The 20,165-nt window shown below is 37.1% G+C and overlaps 1 protein-coding gene across 11 annotated transcripts in view; it reads left to right on the top strand.

The window, feature by feature from the left end:
- Nucleotides 1–20,165, top strand: part of fryb (furry homolog b (Drosophila)) — a 59,271-nt gene that overhangs the window by 18,985 nt on the left and 20,121 nt on the right. For all 11 annotated transcript variants that reach the window (XM_067397746.1, XM_067397745.1, XM_067397744.1 and 8 more), the window contains 31 exons: nt 1,396–1,564; nt 1,897–1,989; nt 2,205–2,303; nt 3,286–3,387; nt 4,571–4,674; nt 4,860–4,968; nt 5,129–5,215; nt 5,463–5,634; nt 5,728–5,860; nt 6,080–6,187; nt 6,291–6,525; nt 6,656–6,841; nt 7,556–7,642; nt 7,869–8,128; nt 8,261–8,450; nt 8,538–8,662; nt 10,095–10,152; nt 10,310–10,401; nt 10,588–10,760; nt 12,223–12,383; nt 12,974–13,084; nt 13,452–13,606; nt 13,696–13,795; nt 14,058–14,229; nt 14,461–14,717; nt 15,006–15,152; nt 15,246–15,414; nt 16,807–16,897; nt 17,076–17,158; nt 18,136–18,286; nt 19,391–19,494. In XM_067397746.1, the coding sequence (XP_067253847.1) occupies nt 1,396–1,564; nt 1,897–1,989; nt 2,205–2,303; nt 3,286–3,387; nt 4,571–4,674; nt 4,860–4,968; nt 5,129–5,215; nt 5,463–5,634; nt 5,728–5,860; nt 6,080–6,187; nt 6,291–6,525; nt 6,656–6,841; nt 7,556–7,642; nt 7,869–8,128; nt 8,261–8,450; nt 8,538–8,662; nt 10,095–10,152; nt 10,310–10,401; nt 10,588–10,760; nt 12,223–12,383; nt 12,974–13,084; nt 13,452–13,606; nt 13,696–13,795; nt 14,058–14,229; nt 14,461–14,717; nt 15,006–15,152; nt 15,246–15,414; nt 16,807–16,897; nt 17,076–17,158; nt 18,136–18,286; nt 19,391–19,494 (4,283 nt within the window). The remainder of the gene's footprint in view (nt 1–1,395; nt 1,565–1,896; nt 1,990–2,204; nt 2,304–3,285; nt 3,388–4,570; nt 4,675–4,859; nt 4,969–5,128; nt 5,216–5,462; nt 5,635–5,727; nt 5,861–6,079; nt 6,188–6,290; nt 6,526–6,655; nt 6,842–7,555; nt 7,643–7,868; nt 8,129–8,260; nt 8,451–8,537; nt 8,663–10,094; nt 10,153–10,309; nt 10,402–10,587; nt 10,761–12,222; nt 12,384–12,973; nt 13,085–13,451; nt 13,607–13,695; nt 13,796–14,057; nt 14,230–14,460; nt 14,718–15,005; nt 15,153–15,245; nt 15,415–16,806; nt 16,898–17,075; nt 17,159–18,135; nt 18,287–19,390; nt 19,495–20,165) is intronic.

Below are 20,165 nucleotides of genomic sequence, written 5' to 3'. Positions count from 1 at the left end.
GTCAGAGTGAACTCACAAACACACAAACACTCCCTAAAACACATGTGTACAAGAAACATCCAAGTGTTTTTTGTTTTTTTTAGTTGAGTGAATTGTAAATTGAGTTTTTGTGCACAGAAAATCTGCCCAAAGAATATGTGGGATGCTTTCAGACAGGACACATTTTTGTATACCATCTTTCAGCTTCAGCTTACATTTACATATATATTCGTTTAGGAGATAATTTTATCCAGTATGACTTACAAATGTGGAACATTGTAACCAATTTATTTATCATAAGATATATTGTGCAAATATAGGTAAGCAAGCACAAGCTTACTGTTAAAGGTGCCACTTTTTAAAAAAAAGATGTAATATAAATCTAAGGTGTCCCTTGAATGTGTCTGTGAAGTTTCAGCTCAAAATACCCCATAGATTTTTTTAATTCATTTTTTTTAACTGCCTATTTTGGGGCATCATTATAAATGAGCCGATTCAGGGTGTGTGGCCCTTTAAATCTCTTGCTCCCCCGCCCCAAGAGCTTGCGCTTGTCTTAAACAACATAAAAAAAGTTCACACAGCTAATATAACCCTCAAAATGGATCTTTACAAAGTGTTCGTCATGCAGCATGTCTCATCGCGTAAGTACAGTGTTTATTTGGATGTTTACATTTGGTTATAAATGAGTTGGCTAGTGCTCCTTGGCTAAAGCTAACATTAGACACTGTTGGAGAGATTTATAAAGAATGAAGTTGTGTTTATGAATTATACAGACTGCAAGTGTTTAAAAATGAAAATAGTGACGGCTCTTTTGTCTCCGTGAATACAGTAATAAACGATGGTAACTTTAACCACATTTAACAGTACATTAGCAACATGCTAACGAAACATTTAGAAAGACAATTTACAAATATCACTAAAAATATCATGATATCATGGATCATGTCAGTTATTATTGCTCCATCTGCCATTTTTCGCTATTGTTCTTGCTTGCTAGTCTGATGATTCAGCTGTGCACATCCAGAAGTGTAATCCCTTTCATAATTTTGGGAACATGGGCTGGCATATGCAAATATTGGGGCGTACACCCCGACTGTTACGTAACAGTCGGTGTTATGTTGAGATTCGCCTGTGAGGTCTTTTAAACAAATGAGATTTATATAAGAAGGAGGAAACAATGGAGTTTGAGACTCACTGTATGTCTTTTACATGTACTGAACTCTTGTTATTCAACTATGCCGAGGTAAATTCAATTTTTTAATCAACGCACCTTTAAATCTCACAAGCCAGTTCAAAATGATGGGATTCAAACCAAAACTGTGCTGTATTGTGATATCTTTTTTTTTTTAAATTATTGTTATTTTTATTATTATTTTTTTTTTATAAAAATGAATCCCTCTCTCCCAATCTCCCCAGGTTTCCTGCAGTGAGGAAGAAGTTCATCTCAGAGTTGAAGGAGCTCAGGCAGAAAGAGCAGAGCCCATATGTGGTCCAAAGTACTATCAGCCTCATTATGGGGGTCAAGTTCTTCCGCATTAAGATGTACCCAGTGGAAGATTTCGAAGCATCTTTCCAGTTTATGCAGGTACACAATGCAAAATTACTCAAATGTTCTACTTCATTTGAAAAACAATGTACATAATTATAAAAATAATCGGTTGCACTTTATTTTACAGTACATGCACTTTCAATGTACTTGCAGTGTACTTTCCAAGAAAGTACTGAATAATATAAGGGAACTACATGGGTTAAAATTAGGTTTAGGAGTAGGTTCAGGACTAGTACCTAGTTATTACTTAGTTATTGTAATTACTACAATAAGTATATAGTATGTACGTGTGAAACAGGACTGTAAAATAAAGTGCTACCAAAAATCTCTTTGTATTTAAAAATATTTATACTGTTATATGTTTATAGGAGTGTGCTCAGTATTTCTTGGAGGTGAAAGATAAGGACATTAAACATTCTCTGGCTGGACTCTTTGTAGAGATTCTCGTCCCTGTAGCCGCAGTAAGTACAGGTGTCTGAGATAGATCGGCTGCAGTAAACACTGCCAACATAATATTTGAATATTTAAATATTTTAAACATTTAAATGTTTATTTTTATTAATTCACTAAATTGTAATTTGAGTAAGAAAGGTTTGCCAAATATACATTTAAATAACGTAATAATGTGTTTCCTGTCCAAACTGTAATTCACTCTTGATGTGATGTTTCTCTTCAGACAGTGAAGAATGAGGTGAACGTGCCCTGTTTGAGGAATTTTGTGGAAACCCTCTACGACACAACTTTAGACCTGTCATCCAGGAAGAAACACTCTCTGGCAAGTCTTGCTCTCATTTTTCACGCTTGAGAGCAGTAGAGGGAGATGCATCTACAGTAATTGGCTCATAGCTGACATGTTTCAAATACCCCATCTCTAAATATTTTTCACGACTTAACATAACAACTTTTGATTTTACACATTACCAACCAGTGGCACACAATAGCAGTGTGTGTGTTGTGCATTTTGACGCCCTTGTTAAAAATTTCAGTTGATTTGTTTGCCATATAAATATTTTACAATCCAGCCGAAAGATAACAACTCAAGTGCAAAATTATTGTGACAGGAAAGTGCTTTCTAAAATATTTTTGAGGGCAATGCCTCTGAAGGTTTGGGTCCCAACCCCAATTTTTTAATAAGTTAGATTAAATGAAATTACTAAGAGCAAATGCTCAGGCATTTCCTTAGCAACATTTTTTAATGCAACTAGTTTCTGCAAACTAACACAGTAGCTGCAATTATTTTTACATTATAAAAAATATTAAATGCATATCTCCTTTAAGCCGTCTATGTCTTAAGTTTCCACAGTTTCATTAGTAGAAAAAAAAAAAAAAAAAAAAGAAAGAAAGAAAGAAAGAACTATTTTAACTATTGGAATTGTGGTTACCAGGCTTTATAATATCATGGAATGCATTTTATCATTTTGAACATATCATGCAAGATTATAAGCATGTCAAAATGGTCATTTTAGTTAAAATGTTGATTTAAAAAAAATAATATTGATTTATATAAGAATATGTGTGTGTTGGAATTGTTTTATACACAAAGAGAAAAGATATTAACTCAAATATGTTGCAAATGTAGCATATAGCATGGTTATGGTCTCGAGTAAACAAAAAATGTCTTATTAGGTCATGGGGAAAGAAAGTTTGAATATTTTTCTGTTCTAGAGTGTTTCACTGTCTTTGTTCAGTCATTGAATTACGTAATTCTTTTTAAGCAAATATAATGTAACCATTGACTTGCTCCTTTTCTTTCTTAGGCTCTGTATCCGTTGGTAACGTGTCTTCTGTGTGTGAGCCAGAAGCAAATCTTTCTAAACAGATGGCACGTCTTTCTCAACAACTGCTTGTCCAACCTGAAAGTGAGTCTTTGAGATCTACAAAGCTTGTATGATATATCATTTATAGATCAGCATATAACAGCAGATCACATGCAAAAAGGAATGCAGTTTTTGTTGTGCAAGGGGGTTGTGTAAGCATCATGTGATTGCAAGTTCTTTTAACCAGTGGAGCCCATCAGTCAAGTCCACAAATATTTAAAGTGGCAGCAGTTACAAGCAAATAGTGGTTAAAAATGTGTGAAATGCAGAGGGAGGGCAGCAGATTGCAGGAATGTTTTGTTTGCTTGAAGGGGAGGCCGGTAGGACAGAAGAATCCTTTATCATTAGCTGAAACATCTCATAGTACATTTTGTACTCAGCACTTCAGTCTCTTTACCTGTGTGGGGGTGTGAGAGAGGTAGAAAGAATACATGAAATGAGTCTGGGCAACAGAAAGGAGGTGCATAATAAAGACAACCATGATGTGCAGGACTGAGAGACCCTCTGGCAATGATGTTTAATAAGATCCTGGATCACTCTGTGGAGATTTCAGCTTTATCTGATTTCTGTTATCTCTCAGTCAGTCTTCATGTTGTCTGCTGCAGTCTGAGAGCTGCTGACTTGTTATGTAATTAAGGTTTTGACCTGTAGGAAAAAGATCCTGTTTGCTGCAGTGCCCACATTTGGTCAAAAGTCAAAGGAAATTGAACACCAAAGCCAAGAAACACCAAACATGAAAGAAAAATAATTTTCTTAATATGTTTGTCTTGCCAGTAAAAATATCTAAACATCATTATAAGAAGATATATATATAATATTATAAATAAATATAAAATATAAATATAAAAAATATATATTTTTTAATTATAAATTGTATATTTCTTTCTTATATAAAAAAATATTTATTGAATTTTCTTGTTTTCAGCATAAACCTCACTACAATTTGTTAGATTTTTTTGTTAGATTTATGCCAATTACTGAAATTATTATTAGTTACCATTTTCATATATTCTCAAGTAAATGTATCTTGTTTTAAAGGTGTTTACATACTTTTTATTGGAAAAATATGGAAGAATTTTATTGGAACTGGTAGAAACTGGTGAAAATTGTGGAATTTATGGAAATTGTACAGAAGTATAAAAAATTAACACATTTGGTGATCATAATTTAAAAGATGTATCACAGGAACATAACAGGAAATTACAACAAAGTTGTAATCTTTCAGAACAAAGACCACAAAATGGCCCGGGTGGCACTTGAATCTCTCTATCGGCTGCTGTGGGTCTACATGATCCGAATCAAATGTGAAAGCAACACTGCAACACAAAGGTAGCGTATTGAAAAATGAAAACATACAAACCACAATTTAAGAAATATATTTCTAATATAAGAAATATAATGGATATTTCAAATGCATTGCACTGACAGTAATGATAAGGAATAAGAAAATAATAATGTTGGATCTGATGTTTGACATCCGTTTATATGACATTTTATCTTTTTATCCATTCCAGCCGCCTCACCTCAATCATATCAACACTGTTCCCTAAGGGTTCACGGAGCGTTGTTCCCAGAGACATGCCCCTCAATATCTTTGTCAAGATAATTCAGTTCATCGCCCAGGTTTGTACTCTCACATACACATATTGACAGCTGATACGCATATAAGAAATATTCCACATGTTTTCTTGTGCCTTTTTGCAGGTCCTGCACTTTTAAACTTTTGTCACAGAAATTATAGCTTTATCATTTAACACTATTTTCGTTTCTCTTCTGGCTATAGGAAAGACTGGATTTTGCGATGAAAGAAATAATATGTGATTTGCTGAGTGTTGGAAAATCAGCCAAAGCTTTCAGTTTAAACCCAGAGGTAATGCTCACACACACCCACATGTTTACTTCAAATATTCTAATGATTTTATATAAAGCTCATTATAAATACTACCTAAAATGCTTTAAACAAAACAAACAAAAAAGTATTATAATTATAGAATTGTGTTATAGAAAATTCTATTGCCAAGTAAACCCATACAAGTACATTCATCCCAAGACTGTCTTGAGTTTAGATCTTGCGATAAGGAAATACATATTTTGTTTATTTTCTGATGTTTGTCCAGAGAATGAACATCGCTCTGAGAGCGTTCCTCGTCATAGCTGATAACCTGCAGCAGAAAGATGGTGAACCACCCATGCCAAACACAGGGGCTACTTTGCCTTCTGGGAACACACTGAAGAAGAAAAAAACCTACCTCAGCAAAACTCTAACTGAGGAGGAAGCAAAACTTATAGGTCAGGGCAATTAGCTATTGCTAACACCTGCCTGTATGTGTTGTACTTTTTGAAGTTTTTCATAGTCTGGGTTGTTTATGCTGTTCCCTGCAGGTATGGCACTGTATTACTCCCAGGTCAGGAAAGCCATTGATAACATCCTGAGGCACTTGGATAAGGAGGTGGGCCGCTGCATGATGCTCACCAACGCCCAGATGCTCAACAAGGAACCCGAAGACATGATCACGTAAGCAGCTTTTTCTGGCCTGTCTCCAACTATTATTTATCTTCAAGCGCAACATGAGTGGGTGAAGGAAAAGCTCACAGCCAGACGACATATGAGTCATGTTCAGCAAACACACACCCTGTTTAGACAGTTTGACATTCTCTTTTTTTTCTATTTCCTTGTGTTTCTCTTTTCTCTCATTGTTTATTTTTTCATAACTCATCCCTTCTCTCGGGTCAGGGGTGAGAGAAAACCGAAGATTGACTTGTTCCGGACGTGTGTTGCGGCCATTCCCCGTATCCTGCCAGATGGCCTGTCAAAAATTGAGCTCATCGATCTCTTGGCCAGGTGGGGTTCACCATGTACCCTTTGTCTAAACAATACACTGTGCAATAAAAACAAAAGGGAAGCTGTAAATGTCATTGATTGTTTATCTTTTTGCGTTCTGCAGGCTAACGGTCCACATGGATGATGAACTCAGACTCATTGCCCAGAATTCCCTGCAGAGTCTGCTGCTGGACTTCTCCGATTGGCGAGAGGACGTGCTGTTCGGGTACACTAACTTCCTGCTGCGTGAGGTGCAAGACACGCAGCAGGGCTTGCAGGACTCTTCCGTTAAACTGCTGCTGCATTTCCTGACACAGTGGAGGCTGGCGATACAGGCGCCTGGAAAACGCTCGGCGGAGGTATCAGCGTGATGTGCCGCTTGATGTTTTGCATGAAATTTTTCTCTTTACTGGCTATATACACCTAGTCAGTGTAAATGGCTCTTGGGAGCTGTGTGCATGATCATGTGTATATGTTTGCTGACCTCAGATGGGATCTCAGAGCAGCGGGAGCTCCAGACTGCCGCCCGAGCGCAGTCCTCACTCCACGGTGCTGCACGCTGTGGAGGGTCTAGCCCTGCTGCTGTTGTGCTCCTGCCAGACCAGCACTCGAAAACTGGCTGTGTCTGTCCTCCGAGAGATACGCTGCCTGTTTACAACCATCGGACAAGCCGAGGTGAGACAGGCTGCTGGGAATATAGCAGATTATGCCAGGAAAAGAAACTAAACTAAACTAAACTAAACTAAATGGAATTACGTAGAACAAGGCAGAGTCAAATAAGATATAATAGAAAAAGACAGAATATAATAGAACAGAATCTGGTAGAATAGAAAAAGACAAAATTGTAAAGAAAAGGGGAACATAGCATAGAATAGAATGATATTAAATAGAAAAAGACAGAATATAACGAAATAGAATATGATAGAATGGAAGACAACATAATAGGAAAAAAAAGAGAAAGATAGCATATAATTAAAAAAAACAATAGAAAAGATTAAGATAGAATAGAAACAGAATTAAAAAAACAATTGGAACAAACAATAGAATAGAAAGAGACAAAATAGAAAAGGATAGAATTGAACAGAGTACAATGACTTGGAAAACACAAAAAAAAATTAAAGAAAAGAAAAGAAAGAGAACTAATTTGGAGAAATTAGTTTCATACTTGGATATAATTTAAAACACAGATGATAACCAAACATTAGGTTGGAGCTAAAGCTTATTGACTGATTGTATTGAATTTGATGTCATTTGACCATAGAAGTCATCATAAACATACATTACATGCAGTGGACATCAAATGCAACACTAATCAGTACTAGACCTGTTAGTGTATCATAAACATTATTCAACACAAGCCTTATAACTGTCATGTGATTCTGCTCTCAGGATGATGATAAGTCTATGATCGATGTTATGGACCAACTGGCCCCAAGCGTGCTGGATAGTTTCGTCCATGTGGCTGTCTCTGACTCTGTAAGCATTCCCTATTAACCCGCCGGATGTGTTTCTGTTAGTTTGTGTATCCATATATTTGTGTCATTCTCAGTATTGACCTCTACTTGCATAAAATTGATTTGTGCCACAAGGCTTTTATAGAATTCAGTTGACAAATGTCTCTCTTTAGAGTCATAACACTCATGATGTTATGTTGCTCACAATGTTGCTCAAGTTCAGCTATTAAAGTCTGTATTCTGTGAAGGCCACACTGCCCATGAGTCATCACGTGGACCTGCAGTGGCTGGTAGAGTGGAACGCTCGCCTGGTTAACAGCCACTATGATGTAAAGAGTCCCTCTCACGTGTGGATCTTCGCCCAGTCGGTGAAGGATCCCTGGGTGCTCTGCCTCTATAGCTTCCTTAGGCCGGAGCACCTCCCCAAACACTGCTCGACGGCGCTCAGCTATGCCTGGCCCTATGCCTTCACACGCCTACAGCTGCTTATGCCACTTGTTGACCCAAAGTGAGTTTTTCTATCTTGACTTTACTCTTAAAACTTGCCATTTATAGTAGTTTTTGTTTTATTTTGTTCACGAATACTGGGGGGGGGAAACAGACTTTCACAAATGTCCCTTTCTCTGGTACACATTTGCAGCAGTCCTGTTTACGCCAAAAAGACCAGCACGCCAGGCCCGGTCGATGGCTATGTGACGCTGTGGAGGAATTACCTGATATTGTGCCTCGGTGTTGCCAAACCCAGCATCATGAGTCCAGGTCACCTGAGAGCCTCCACACCTGAGATCATGGCTACCACACCTGATGGCAGTGTTACGTATGATAACAAGGTATGCTGTGGCCATAGTAGGAAAGTGGTGATTTGGAAAATTAAAAAAACTGTGATGTCATGAGTACATGTATGTGTTTCTGATCAGGTGATTGGCACACCATCAGTGGCATGGCTCTTGAAACAGCTGGTTCCCCTCATGAGATCGGAGAGTTTAGAGATCACAGAGTGTCTGGTCCTCGGCTTTGGGCGAACAAATTCCCTTGTGTTCAGGTATTGTTTTTAATAAACATGCCTCTTTTTCACTTAATGAGCTATTTGGCATAATTTTACTCCGAAAACATTGATTTTTTTTATTCATGGGTTATTTTCTAAACCAGGGCAGTTTTACAGCAGATATATCAAAGCACTCTGGCAGCTACACTGGTGTTTGGCACAAAAATGCGAGGTGTTTGAGAACAGCGAATGAAAAGAGCAGGAAGTAATGTGTGTGTCAAACAAAATAGCAGAGATGACTGTCATTCCATTCTAATGTGTGCCGTTACTTAGAAGTGGATAGATATCTACAGGTACTATAGGACTACTAGTAGTTCACCAAAGCTATTATTGTTAACTAAAACTATTAAAGGTGCCCTAGAACCAGTTTTAACAAGATGTAATATAAGTCTAAGGTGTCCCCTGAGAAGTTTCAGCTCAAAATACCCCATAGATTTTTTTTAATAATTTTTTTTTTAACTGCCTATTTTGAGCCATAATTATATATGCACCGATTCAGGCTGTGGCCCCTTTAAATCCCACGCTCCCCCGCCCCCGAGCTCTCGACTGCCTTAACCAGCATAAACAAAGTTCAAACAGCTAATATAACCTTCAAAATGGATCTTTACAAAGTGTTCGTCATTCATGCTGCATGCATGCATCGATTCCTGTGAGTATTTATTTGAATGTTTACATTTGATTCTGAATGATTTGAGGCTGTGCTCCGTGGCTAACGGCTAATGCTACACTGTTGGAGAGATTTATAAAGAATGAAGTTGTGTTTATGAATTATACAGACTGCAAGTGTTTAAAAATGAAAATAGCGACGGCTCTTGTCTCCGTGAATACAGTAAGAAACGATGGTAACCTTAACCACATTTAACAGTACATTAGCAACATGCTAACGAACATTTAGAAAGACAATTTACAAATATCACTAAAAATATCATGATATCATGGATCATGTCAGTTATTATTGCTCCATCTGCCATTTTTCGTTATTGTCCTTGCTTGCTCACCTAGTCTGATGATTCAGCTGTGCACAGATCCAGACGTTAATACTGGCTGCCCTTGTCTAATTCCTTGAACATGAGCTGGCATATGCAAATATTGGGGGCGTACATGTTAATGATCTCGACTGTTGCGTAACAGTCAGTGTTATGTTGAGATTCACCTGTTTTTCTGAGGTGTAAATGTAAACATTAGGCTAATTCAAAACATTAAAAATACTATAATAGTATATAAAAATACTAAAATAACACTGGTTATTTAATGTGCCTTAACCCCTAGACATATGGATTTTAATTTTGACATTTTATGTCAGATATGAATTCATAGCAACATTATTGCATTTATTGCAGGATAAAGCCTTATTTACTCCAGGAATATTTGTGTTGCTTTTATTCTGTTGGTTTTTTTATGATTATTCTGTGTGTGTGTGTTTGATTAGGGAGCTGGTGGAAGAACTCCATCCTCTAATGAAAGAAGCTCTGGAGAGGAGGCCTGAGGTGAGAGCTCTGTTCAAATGCAGCTGAATTTGGAAACCCCATAGATAACATAATGTGTACTGTTGGGTTCATAGTGTATTGGCAGTGCTCGTGCACAGTAGTATTTATATTTTTAGATTTAAAAGATCTCTCTCTGTGTCTTTCTCTATTTCTGTAGAATAAGAAGCGTAGAGAGCGAAGAGATCTGCTCCGGCTACAGCTGCTGCGTATCTTTGAGCTTCTTGCTGACTCAGGGGTCATCAGTGACAGGTGAACTTGTCTACTGGTCCCACTGACTGGTTTTGTGGACTTATGAAATCAAATCCTGGGTTTAACTTTTTAAACTGATCTTCTTTCACAACAAAGCGAGTCTTTGACCTCGGTTGAATTAAAGATGAAAGAGAAAGTCTTGTAAAAATCCCTTGTGCGCCTGTTTAACTCTGTTCTTCTCTGCAGTACTAATGGGGCGTTGGAGCGAGATTCCCTGGCTCTAGGAGCCCTTTTCCTGGAGTATGTTGATCTGACCCGGATGCTCTTAGAAGCAGAGAATGACAAAGAGCTGGATATTTTGAAAGACATGAGAGCTCATTTCAGTGGAATGGTGGCCAACCTCATCCAGTGTGTTCCAGGTAAGATTATACATTAAAAAATATAGAGCATATACTTTGAATATCCCAGTTTTATTGTTTTAGTCAGAACAGTCTTCTCCATTAGAATCTTAAAGATCATTCCCAATGTATAATTTATACTCAGAATACTCCAAAGTGTACTCCTGAATACCAAATGAAAGCAGGTGAGTTATTTTAGCTGATGTAATAGAGCCATTGATACATGTCTAAGGTTATCCAAACATTCCACCCTTTCAAAGACTCAATAGGCTCTAACACTGAGTGAGTCACTTATTAAAGACCCAGAAGCAGAGCTATGAATAGAACTGTGCTGGCTCTGATTAATACGTGCTGACTGACCAAGAAAACCCTCAGACCAGTAAAACACAACATCCCCTCTGACATACAAGCAGCCTACGCAAGCCCACCAAAAACACAGCGTCACAGCCAGCTCTCAAATCAAAAGCTGGTTGTGATTTAGGGCTGTTCAGTATGTTCACATCCTGTAAAATATGTGATGAATATTAGCATTTTATATAAATAAATATAACAGTCTTTACCTGTTAAAATGGGAGTTTATTTTTACCTTTACAAATAAATGGACAAATGTACACACATGATACTTTAAAGAGCTATTTTTACTTGATCTGACCATTAATTATTTTGTGTAATTTAATGTAGTTGATTCAATCAAATTTTTATTATAAATTATAATAGTTATTATACTTTAATATTAAACTTATTAAACTAATTCATTCAATTTTATTCAGCAAGCGTGCATTAAATTGATCAAAAGTGAGAGTAAAGACATTTGTACTGGTACAAAAGATTTCTAAATGCTAAAAATGAATAAATAAATGCTGCTTTTTTTTTTACTTTCTGTTAATCAAAGAAACCAAAATTGTCCGCAAACTGAAAAACAAAATTAGACCAAAGCAAGGGTCTGACACAAAAAAAAAAAAAAAAAGCAAAAAAATGAAAAGTGTCTTAAAAACAACTTTCTTCAGAAAGCGTGAGCTGAAACGTCTGCTCTTTGGTCTGTTTTTAAGACACTTTTCACTTTTTTGCTATTTTTTCACTTTGCAGATGTGCAAAATTAAGCAGCACAACTGTTTTCAACATTGATAATCATAAGAAATGTTTCTTGACCACTAAATTAACATATTAGAATGATTTCTAAAAAAAATCATGTGACACAAGAATGCAATGTCTGCTGAAAATTCATTCAGCCTTATCATCACAGGAATACATTACATTTTAAAGTAAATTAACAGTTTAAATAGTAATAATATTTCACAATATTACTGTTTTTACTGTATTTTTTAAATAAATGTAGATTTAGACCAAACACATTTTATGATCTAAGTACATTTTGTTTTGAGACAATAATAGATTCATTATTGTGTGAGAGCAAAAGAAACAAACCAAACAAAACATCAAAGCATATTAGTTACTCAAGTCTCGTTTGTGTTTTTCTTTTTAGTCCACAACAGGCGGTTATTGTTCCCCCAGCAGAGCTTGAGGCATCACCTCTTCATTCTCTTCAGCCAGTGGGCCGGACCCTTCAGTGTCATGTTCACACCTCTGGACCGCTACAGCGACCGTAACCACCAGATTACACGCTACCAGTATTGCGCTTTGAAGGTAAACCTCGATAAAAAAATCTGCTATTGACGTCTCTTAGAGGTTTGCCACGGAGGCATTTTATCAAACAAGTCTTTATTCCCTCATACTTATATAAATATCTCGTAATTTAAGAGAACAGATCACGTTTTGAATTGTTGAGAATTTGCCATCACAGTTCAGTGCCTTTTGTCTCTTTGGCTCAAGTCAGTGAAAGGAAGAAATGATACAGTCATGTTAGCGCCACTAAATCAAGTGGAAACATTTGAAATCCAATCTGGAAAGTACCTGTATGCTGTATACAGAAGTTACTGTACACAGAAAATTCCCCAAGCTCTCTGTTCCCTCTTTGTCCAAACAGGCATGAAGTTGGCAGGTACTAGATGCTCTGATCTTTTTTTTTTTTTTTTTTTTTTTAGACAGAACTTTTAGACAGAAGAAGCTTGTGTATAAAGTTTGAGAGAACTGTGTAATTTTAGTCTTGTGATGACGATTCATGTTAAAATGGGTCGGAATTGTGGTTTGTGCACATGCTCCAAATCATTGAGTGCTGATATGAGATTTCCTTTGATGTAATGTTGTGTTTGTGTGTGTACACGGCTTGTCCTCAGGCTATGTCAGCGGTATTGTGTTGTGGCCCTGTGTTCGATAACGTGGGACTTTCTACAGACGGATACCTCTACAAGTGGCTGGACAATATCTTAGCCTGCCATGATCTCCGGGTATGCATGCATTCACTCTTTTTCTATTGCTAGTCAGGTGTCAGCTGTAGTCCTTGTCTTAACTTGTTGATGCGGAACAGGTTTCCTGTTTAAATTTTATAGCTGCTTTTAATACTTGCATCAGGCTTAATGCTTATCATTAAAACTTCATACGCCAATCCTGACATATTTTGATTTATATGCTTTTCTGCTTTGTTGACTTTATTGGTTCTTAATTGTCAACTATTCAAATAATGAGTAATCTTATTTGTTTAGGCCTGCAATTAAACTTAAATTACTAGCAGGATGGAATAACTTTAATTCGGATTTGATTATGGGAAAAGCACACTTTAAACACTAATGTTTATATCATTGGTCTGGACTGAAGGTGCACCGGCTTGGCTGTGAGGTTGTCATCTTGCTCCTGGAACTAAACCCAGATCAGGTGAATCTGTTTAACTGGGCTGTAGATCGCTGCTTCACTGGATCATACCAGCTTGCTTCAGGATGCTTCAAAGCTATTGCTACTGTGTGTGGTAGCAGGTAATTAGAACATTCATCATTGCTATGGTTACTCTTAATGAAATTTCAAATATTTTGTTGTCATATTTCACATCATAATTCTTTTTCAGGAATTATCCATGTGACATTGTGACCCTTTTGAATCTGGTGCTGTTTAAGTCATCTGACACGAGCAGAGAGATTTACGAGATATCCATGCAGCTCATGCAGGTACTTAACCTTTTTTCTTTTTTAATCTTTTTTGTGCTGGTTCATTCAAGCCAATAGTTCAGATTATTACTGAAAGATGTATTTATTTATTTATTGCTGCAAATTTTATGTATGTTAGAAAGTAATGATTACACAAGTTCTCATTCTAAAAATAAATAAATTACCAACCCAATGGAAGCTGTTAATTCATAATCACATTTTTTGTGGGAAACAGTGACATACAAGTGTATTTTCTATTCTTTCTATTTTCTTTATTGCTCAGGTTCTGGAGTCCAAGTTGTCTGTTTACTCAAAGAGGATTGTAGGGCAGAAAACAGGAAATATCCTGTATGGCACACATGGTCCTTTACCGCCGCTATACAGCGTCTCTCTCTTCCAGCTCTCAAACCAGCTGGCCTGCATGTATCCTGAACTCACCCTGCCTCTCTTCTCAGGTAGGGTGTGCGTGTATGTGTGACACACTTTCTCATGCTTTTCAAGGAATACCTCTTAGCCACGTTTGGATGTGTCACCAAACTGTTGCCCCACTAAAAGCAAATAAACACTTACATGCAAAAGAATGGGCCTGGTCAAGCATGCTCAGTTATTGTACTGCAGCTCAACTTTTGGCCTTGTCCTAAACCTGCCTGCTCATTTTTTTCTCCAACATCATTTCTCACATGCAGAGGTCAGCCAAAGGTTCCCTACCACTCACCCTAACGGCAGACAGATTATGCTGACCTACCTGCTGCCGTGGCTGAACAACATAGAGCTGGTGGACACAGGACTGCTTCCCCCCACCTCCAGCCCATGCACCCCGGAGGAAGAGGCCCGTGAGCAGGGCGACAACCTGGGAATCGCCCACAGGCTTAAGGGCAACGGCTGGGGCTCTCTGCAGGCTACCTCACTGGTCCTAAACAACCTCATGTTCATGACAGCAAAGGTAAGAGGCTCTATTGTGTAAATACCAGCTGTGGTGATGATGACTCGATCCATACGAAAGAAAAGTCACAAATTAGATTTTTTAATATCTCAATTGTTTGTCCTAGACTGCAAGGAGTTGAGTTGGAAAAGAAAACTAAATTATGAATATTCTTTATGCCAGAATTGTTGCCTAAAATAACTCAATGCTGTAAAAGTGTACCCTTTAAAGGTTCGACAATCAACTAAGATATTAAAATATTATTGTTGTTAATATTTATTTATAATTATGTTGTTGGTTTTTCATCAGTATGGAGACGAAGTCCCAGGTCCTGAGATGGAGAACGCCTGGAATGCTCTTGTGGCCAATGACAAGTGGAGTAACAACTTGAGAATAACGCTGCAGTTCCTCATAAGCTTATGCGGAGTCAGCAGTGACACCACCCTGCTGCCATATGTAAGGAAAAAACAAATACAGACACTCTTAACACACATGGTCAGTTTATTAGATCTGTATAATGATCTAAATTTGTCTCTTAACTGTATTTAGATTAAGAAAGTGGTGATATATCTGTGTCGGAATAACACCATTCAGACCATGGAGGAGCTGCTCTTTGAGCTTCAACAGACAGACCCAGTAAACCCAGTGGTTCTACATTGTGACAACCCACCGTTCTACCGCTTTGCTGCCAGCAACAAGACTTCCGTTGTGGCCTCAGGTGAGGCACATATGATCCCCAACTCGGAGATGCCTAGTTGATTTTACCATTACTACTGGTTATCCACAGGATACAGGACTCAACAATAGGGTTTATGTCTGCTAGTAGTACCGATTTTTACTTGGCCTGGTGACATTTTTAATTTAATTTTTAAATCTTTACATTTTTAAGAACAACTTTGGAACAGGTGTACAGGAAATGACTTATTTTTAAATGCTATGCAACTTTTATAATAACGGTCTATAATCTGTAAATTATTGGATGCACTATTCTATAAATTAACAAATACGTTTGTTTCAACATCAATGTACAGTACAGTCCAAAAGTTTGGAACTACTAAGATTTTTATTGTTTTTAAAAGAAGTTTCGTCTGCTCACCAAGGCTACATTTATTTAATTAAAAATACAGTAAAAACAGTAATATTGTGAAATATTATTACAATTTAAAATAACTGTTTTCTATTTGAATATATTTCACAAAGTAATTTATTCCTGTGATGGCAAAGCTGAATTTTCAGCATCATTACTCCAGTCTTCATTGTCACATGATCCTTCAGAAATCATTCTAATATGCTGATCTGCTGCTCAAGAAACATTTAATGTGTACAATTGTACAAATATTTGTGTACAATATTTTTTTTCAGGATTATTTGATGAATAGAAAGTTCAAAAGAACAGTGTTTATCTGAAATCTAATCTTTTGTAACATTATAAATGTCTTTACTGCCACTTTTGATTGATTTAATGCATCCTTGCTGAATAAAAGTATTCATTTCTTTAATTTATTTTCAAAAACATAAAAACACAAATTCTTACTGACCCCAAACTTTTGAACGGTAGTGTATAATGCTACAGAAGCTTTGTATTTCAGATAAATGCTGTTCTTTTGAACTTGCTATTCATCAAGGAATCCTGAAAAAAAGTACACAACTGTTTACAACATTGAAAATAATCATAAATGTTTATTGAGCAGCAAATCAGCATATTAGAATGAATTCTGAAGGATCATGTGACACTGAAGACTGGAGTAACGATGCTGAAAATTCAGCTTTGCATCACAGGAATAAATTACTTTGTCAAATATATTTAAATAGTACACAGTTATTTTAAATTTTAATAATATTTCACAATATTACTGTTTTTTACTGTATTTTTAATTAAATAAATGTAGCCTTGGTGAGCAGACGAAACTTCTTTTAAAAACATTAAAAATCTTAGTGGTTCCAAACTTTTGGACTGTACTGTAGTTCTAGCAGTGACTAGCAGTTGAGCAGTGACAGTTTTGTGGCTTTGTGCCATCTTTATTGCAGATCCCTGGGTTGTATCCAATGCTGTGAATTGTATGGTTCTGATGGTAATTTTTATATTTTGTTTGTTTGTTTGTTTGGAAAGGCACAACATCTAGCAGTAATACAGTAGTGGCCGGGCAAGAAAACTTCCAGGAGACAGATGAGGCAAAGATCGTCAGAGAGAATGAAGAGAGGTGCATCTTTCTTTATGCAACTGAGATTATTTTTTTATTTAATTAAGATTTCAAAAAAAAAGTAGGTAGCTACTAGGTTGTTAAACAGCCAGTGACCACATGTTAAGTCAATATGCAATTTAGGAAGTATGTGCATTCCATGTTCCCTAACATGTGTTTTGTCCACACGTTTACTCAGGTTGAGCAATGCAGCCCGGGCTCATAACCGTCTGGAATCACGTTACAGCAACAGCTCGGGAGGTTCTTACGATGAGGAGAAGAGTAAGTTCTTCATCTGACCTGTATTATGGACATAGTTATGGATGCCTTTTTAATCACAAGCCCTCTGTGCACCTTCAGACTTTATATGTTACTGTCAGTAATCCCCTAGATTACAAGAACAGAGCAACAGATGGTTCACAGCTGTCAATCCACTCACTGACGCATAAAACTGAGGATACATTTATACTCATTGTTTTACAGCTGTAGATTTCTAACAGCTGATATCTGTACATGTGACTTACCATTTGGTACATACTGCATATACCAATAATACATGCTCACTAGGGCATTAAGGCTTCGTATTAAGGAATTCGGTACTGAAATTAAGGTCACATTGCATGCTTTTGTTTGTATGTACTTTCACGTATGTGCCATGTCAGCAAGTTGTGCATGCGTATTTGTGATATGGGTGTGGGAGCCAACAGCTTTTGTCCTCTCTGCATACCTGTCATGACAGCTGATGGACGGGTTGCAATATGTCAGCTCTAATGGAGATAAATGACTAGCTGATTGGATGACGTGCTTTAAATCGACTCCTCACACCAGATGATCATATGACAGACTGAAATTTCTCTTTAATTTATTAATTAAATCAATGTATTATTTTTTTTTTTAATGATTGTTGGTTTATTTATAATTATTACGTTTCCTTAAAATTAGTATAATGATAAAATAATATTATATAATACTATATGATAGGAGAAATTTCCAGCATGGATTTTATAAATGTTTCCTGATTGATTTTGATTATAGAAACTCGGATTCAGTTTATTCAAATACATATTTAATGTTCACTGTGTGAAACTAAACACATTAAAAACTAATGTTTCTGATTGGTCAATCACAGCATTCTGTGGTCAAATGTTGTATAGTGGCGCTAAACTGATTTAGATTTGTTTACCTGTTAGGGTCCTGAACACTCTTATGTTACGATGATCTCTAGATGATTTTTTGATGCCAATCGTGTGTGTTGACAGATGACCCTCTGCCGCCATATGCAGCCTGGCTGATCAGTGTATTAGAGAGTAACAGACCTCAGCCACTTCCCATGCCCGTAAACGGAGGCTGTTGGGCTCCGCTTGTGGACTACCTGCCCGAGACCATCACCCCACGGGGACCACTTCACAGGTACTGCCTGAGCTTTTAATCTACTCTTGGCTTCCTTTGCATTTTAATGAAGTCAGACTTATTCGGACAGAAGATTTATGAAAGGTCTTAAATGTTCAAGGTCATTTTGTCCCTTTTGTGTTTCAACTTTTACAACCCTCCCACAAAACCGCCTCACATATACATTACTTGGAAAACATTTACACAGACATACATGGATTCACACAATAAAGTCATCCTGACAGAGTATCTTTTGTTCATGTCCAGTGGATGAATTTTATTTACCCAATCCCATAAAACTCACTTGTGTTAGTTTGCTCTAGCATTTTACAGCGGTCACCCTCAGCTCTGTTTTGTTTACAAGAAAGGAACTGTTGTTCCATTACCATGACAACAGTGATTCTTACCAGCATCCTTATGACGTTCAGTGATTTTTCAGGAGGGAGGAATGGACGGGCAGGCATGCATCAGAGGGTGGTACATCAACGTGTTTGAGATTTTTATAAACCACCTGTCAAGTTAATCAGATCTGTGTAGACTCACGCTGACATCTGAACAGGAAGATATACATCAAAACTCATGACTTATTGAAAATATGAGTAGAATTGCATAACAGGAATATCTGCTAAAAAAAAGAACTCCCCTCTCTGTATTCTGTCTGGTTATGCACTAGCCAAATGAAGAGCCCATCTGTCTATACCAGTCTATAATTTCATGGATCTTAAATTTAATTAGGTGAGTCATAGTCACAGCTCTCCCTGACCCCATACAACTTCATTTTAGGCCCGTTTTACCATCTTTATAGATGCAATAGTGAAGAGAGGACAGGAAATAGTGGACAATATTTGTTTGCAAAGATTGTGAAATGTAAAAATAATTTGATGGCTGCAGTTACTGAATATGTCCATCCCTCAGCTTGATCAAGTTTTGTCAGATGAGTGTGTTACCCCCTGTCGGCATCTGTCAGCTCTCTTTTTTGCTGATTAAACATGTTGAATCGTTTGATTCAGTCTAGGAATCTGAGATGTGACATACTGTAATCTGTTGTTCTCTGTGTATTGTTGCAGTGTGATTTTTGTCTTAACACTTTTCTTGCTGTGTTCTTGTGTGTGTGTGTGCTAACAGGTGCAATATAGCTGTGATCTTCATGACGGAGATGGTGGTGGACCACAGTGTGAGAGAAGACTGGGCCCTACACCTGCCACTGCTTCTTCATGCTCTCTTCTTAGGTAAGCACTCTTTGTCTCTCTTTTTTTGAATGTTATTAAAATGTGGGGGAACACCTTATCTAGTGTTTTTTTTAGCTATAAAAAATTAGGAGTGTGTTTGTGTCTGGGTCTCTCGCTGTGAGAACGCACATCTTTTGTCTGGTCTATATAGTGCCCGCATTCTCCACCATAATTCACCCCAGCAATCTGTCTGGGTAACACAGCACAACAATGTCAGAAATGTGAAAAATGTCTGTGATGGAAAATGAGGAGGAGAAGAAAAGAAAGAGAGGGCTGGCGAAATGCCATCTACTCATGGCTTATCTTTCTTAGACTCTTGATGTCATCAGCACCTCGTGCCAACAACGTTTTTCTCTTTATGTCTTTTGACTTTATGTCATGCCTGTGATATTTTGTTTTTCATCCATATAGAGCACAATAGTGACTGTTCACTTTCTCCACAGCCTGTGTATACAGATATATCAGGGCTGGGTAAAAAATATAGATTTCTCGATTTTAATCGATTCTCATTTTTACGATCCGATACTGATTCTTAAATCCCAAGAATTGACTATCCTGTTTTCAGTTGATGAATGAACGGAACATTGTAGCACGCCTCCCATACAATAAATCACAATAGTCTTTGTGCTTTGTTACTTTCAATATAAAACAAAGTCTCAGATGTCAAATTA

The sequence above is a fragment of the Chanodichthys erythropterus genome, chromosome 10 (assembly GCF_024489055.1).
Source record: "Chanodichthys erythropterus isolate Z2021 chromosome 10, ASM2448905v1, whole genome shotgun sequence".
Classification (NCBI taxonomy): Eukaryota; Metazoa; Chordata; class Actinopteri; order Cypriniformes; family Xenocyprididae; genus Chanodichthys; species Chanodichthys erythropterus.
Note: the sequence above shows the minus strand (reverse complement) of the source record. Positions and strands in the feature narration are given on the sequence as shown.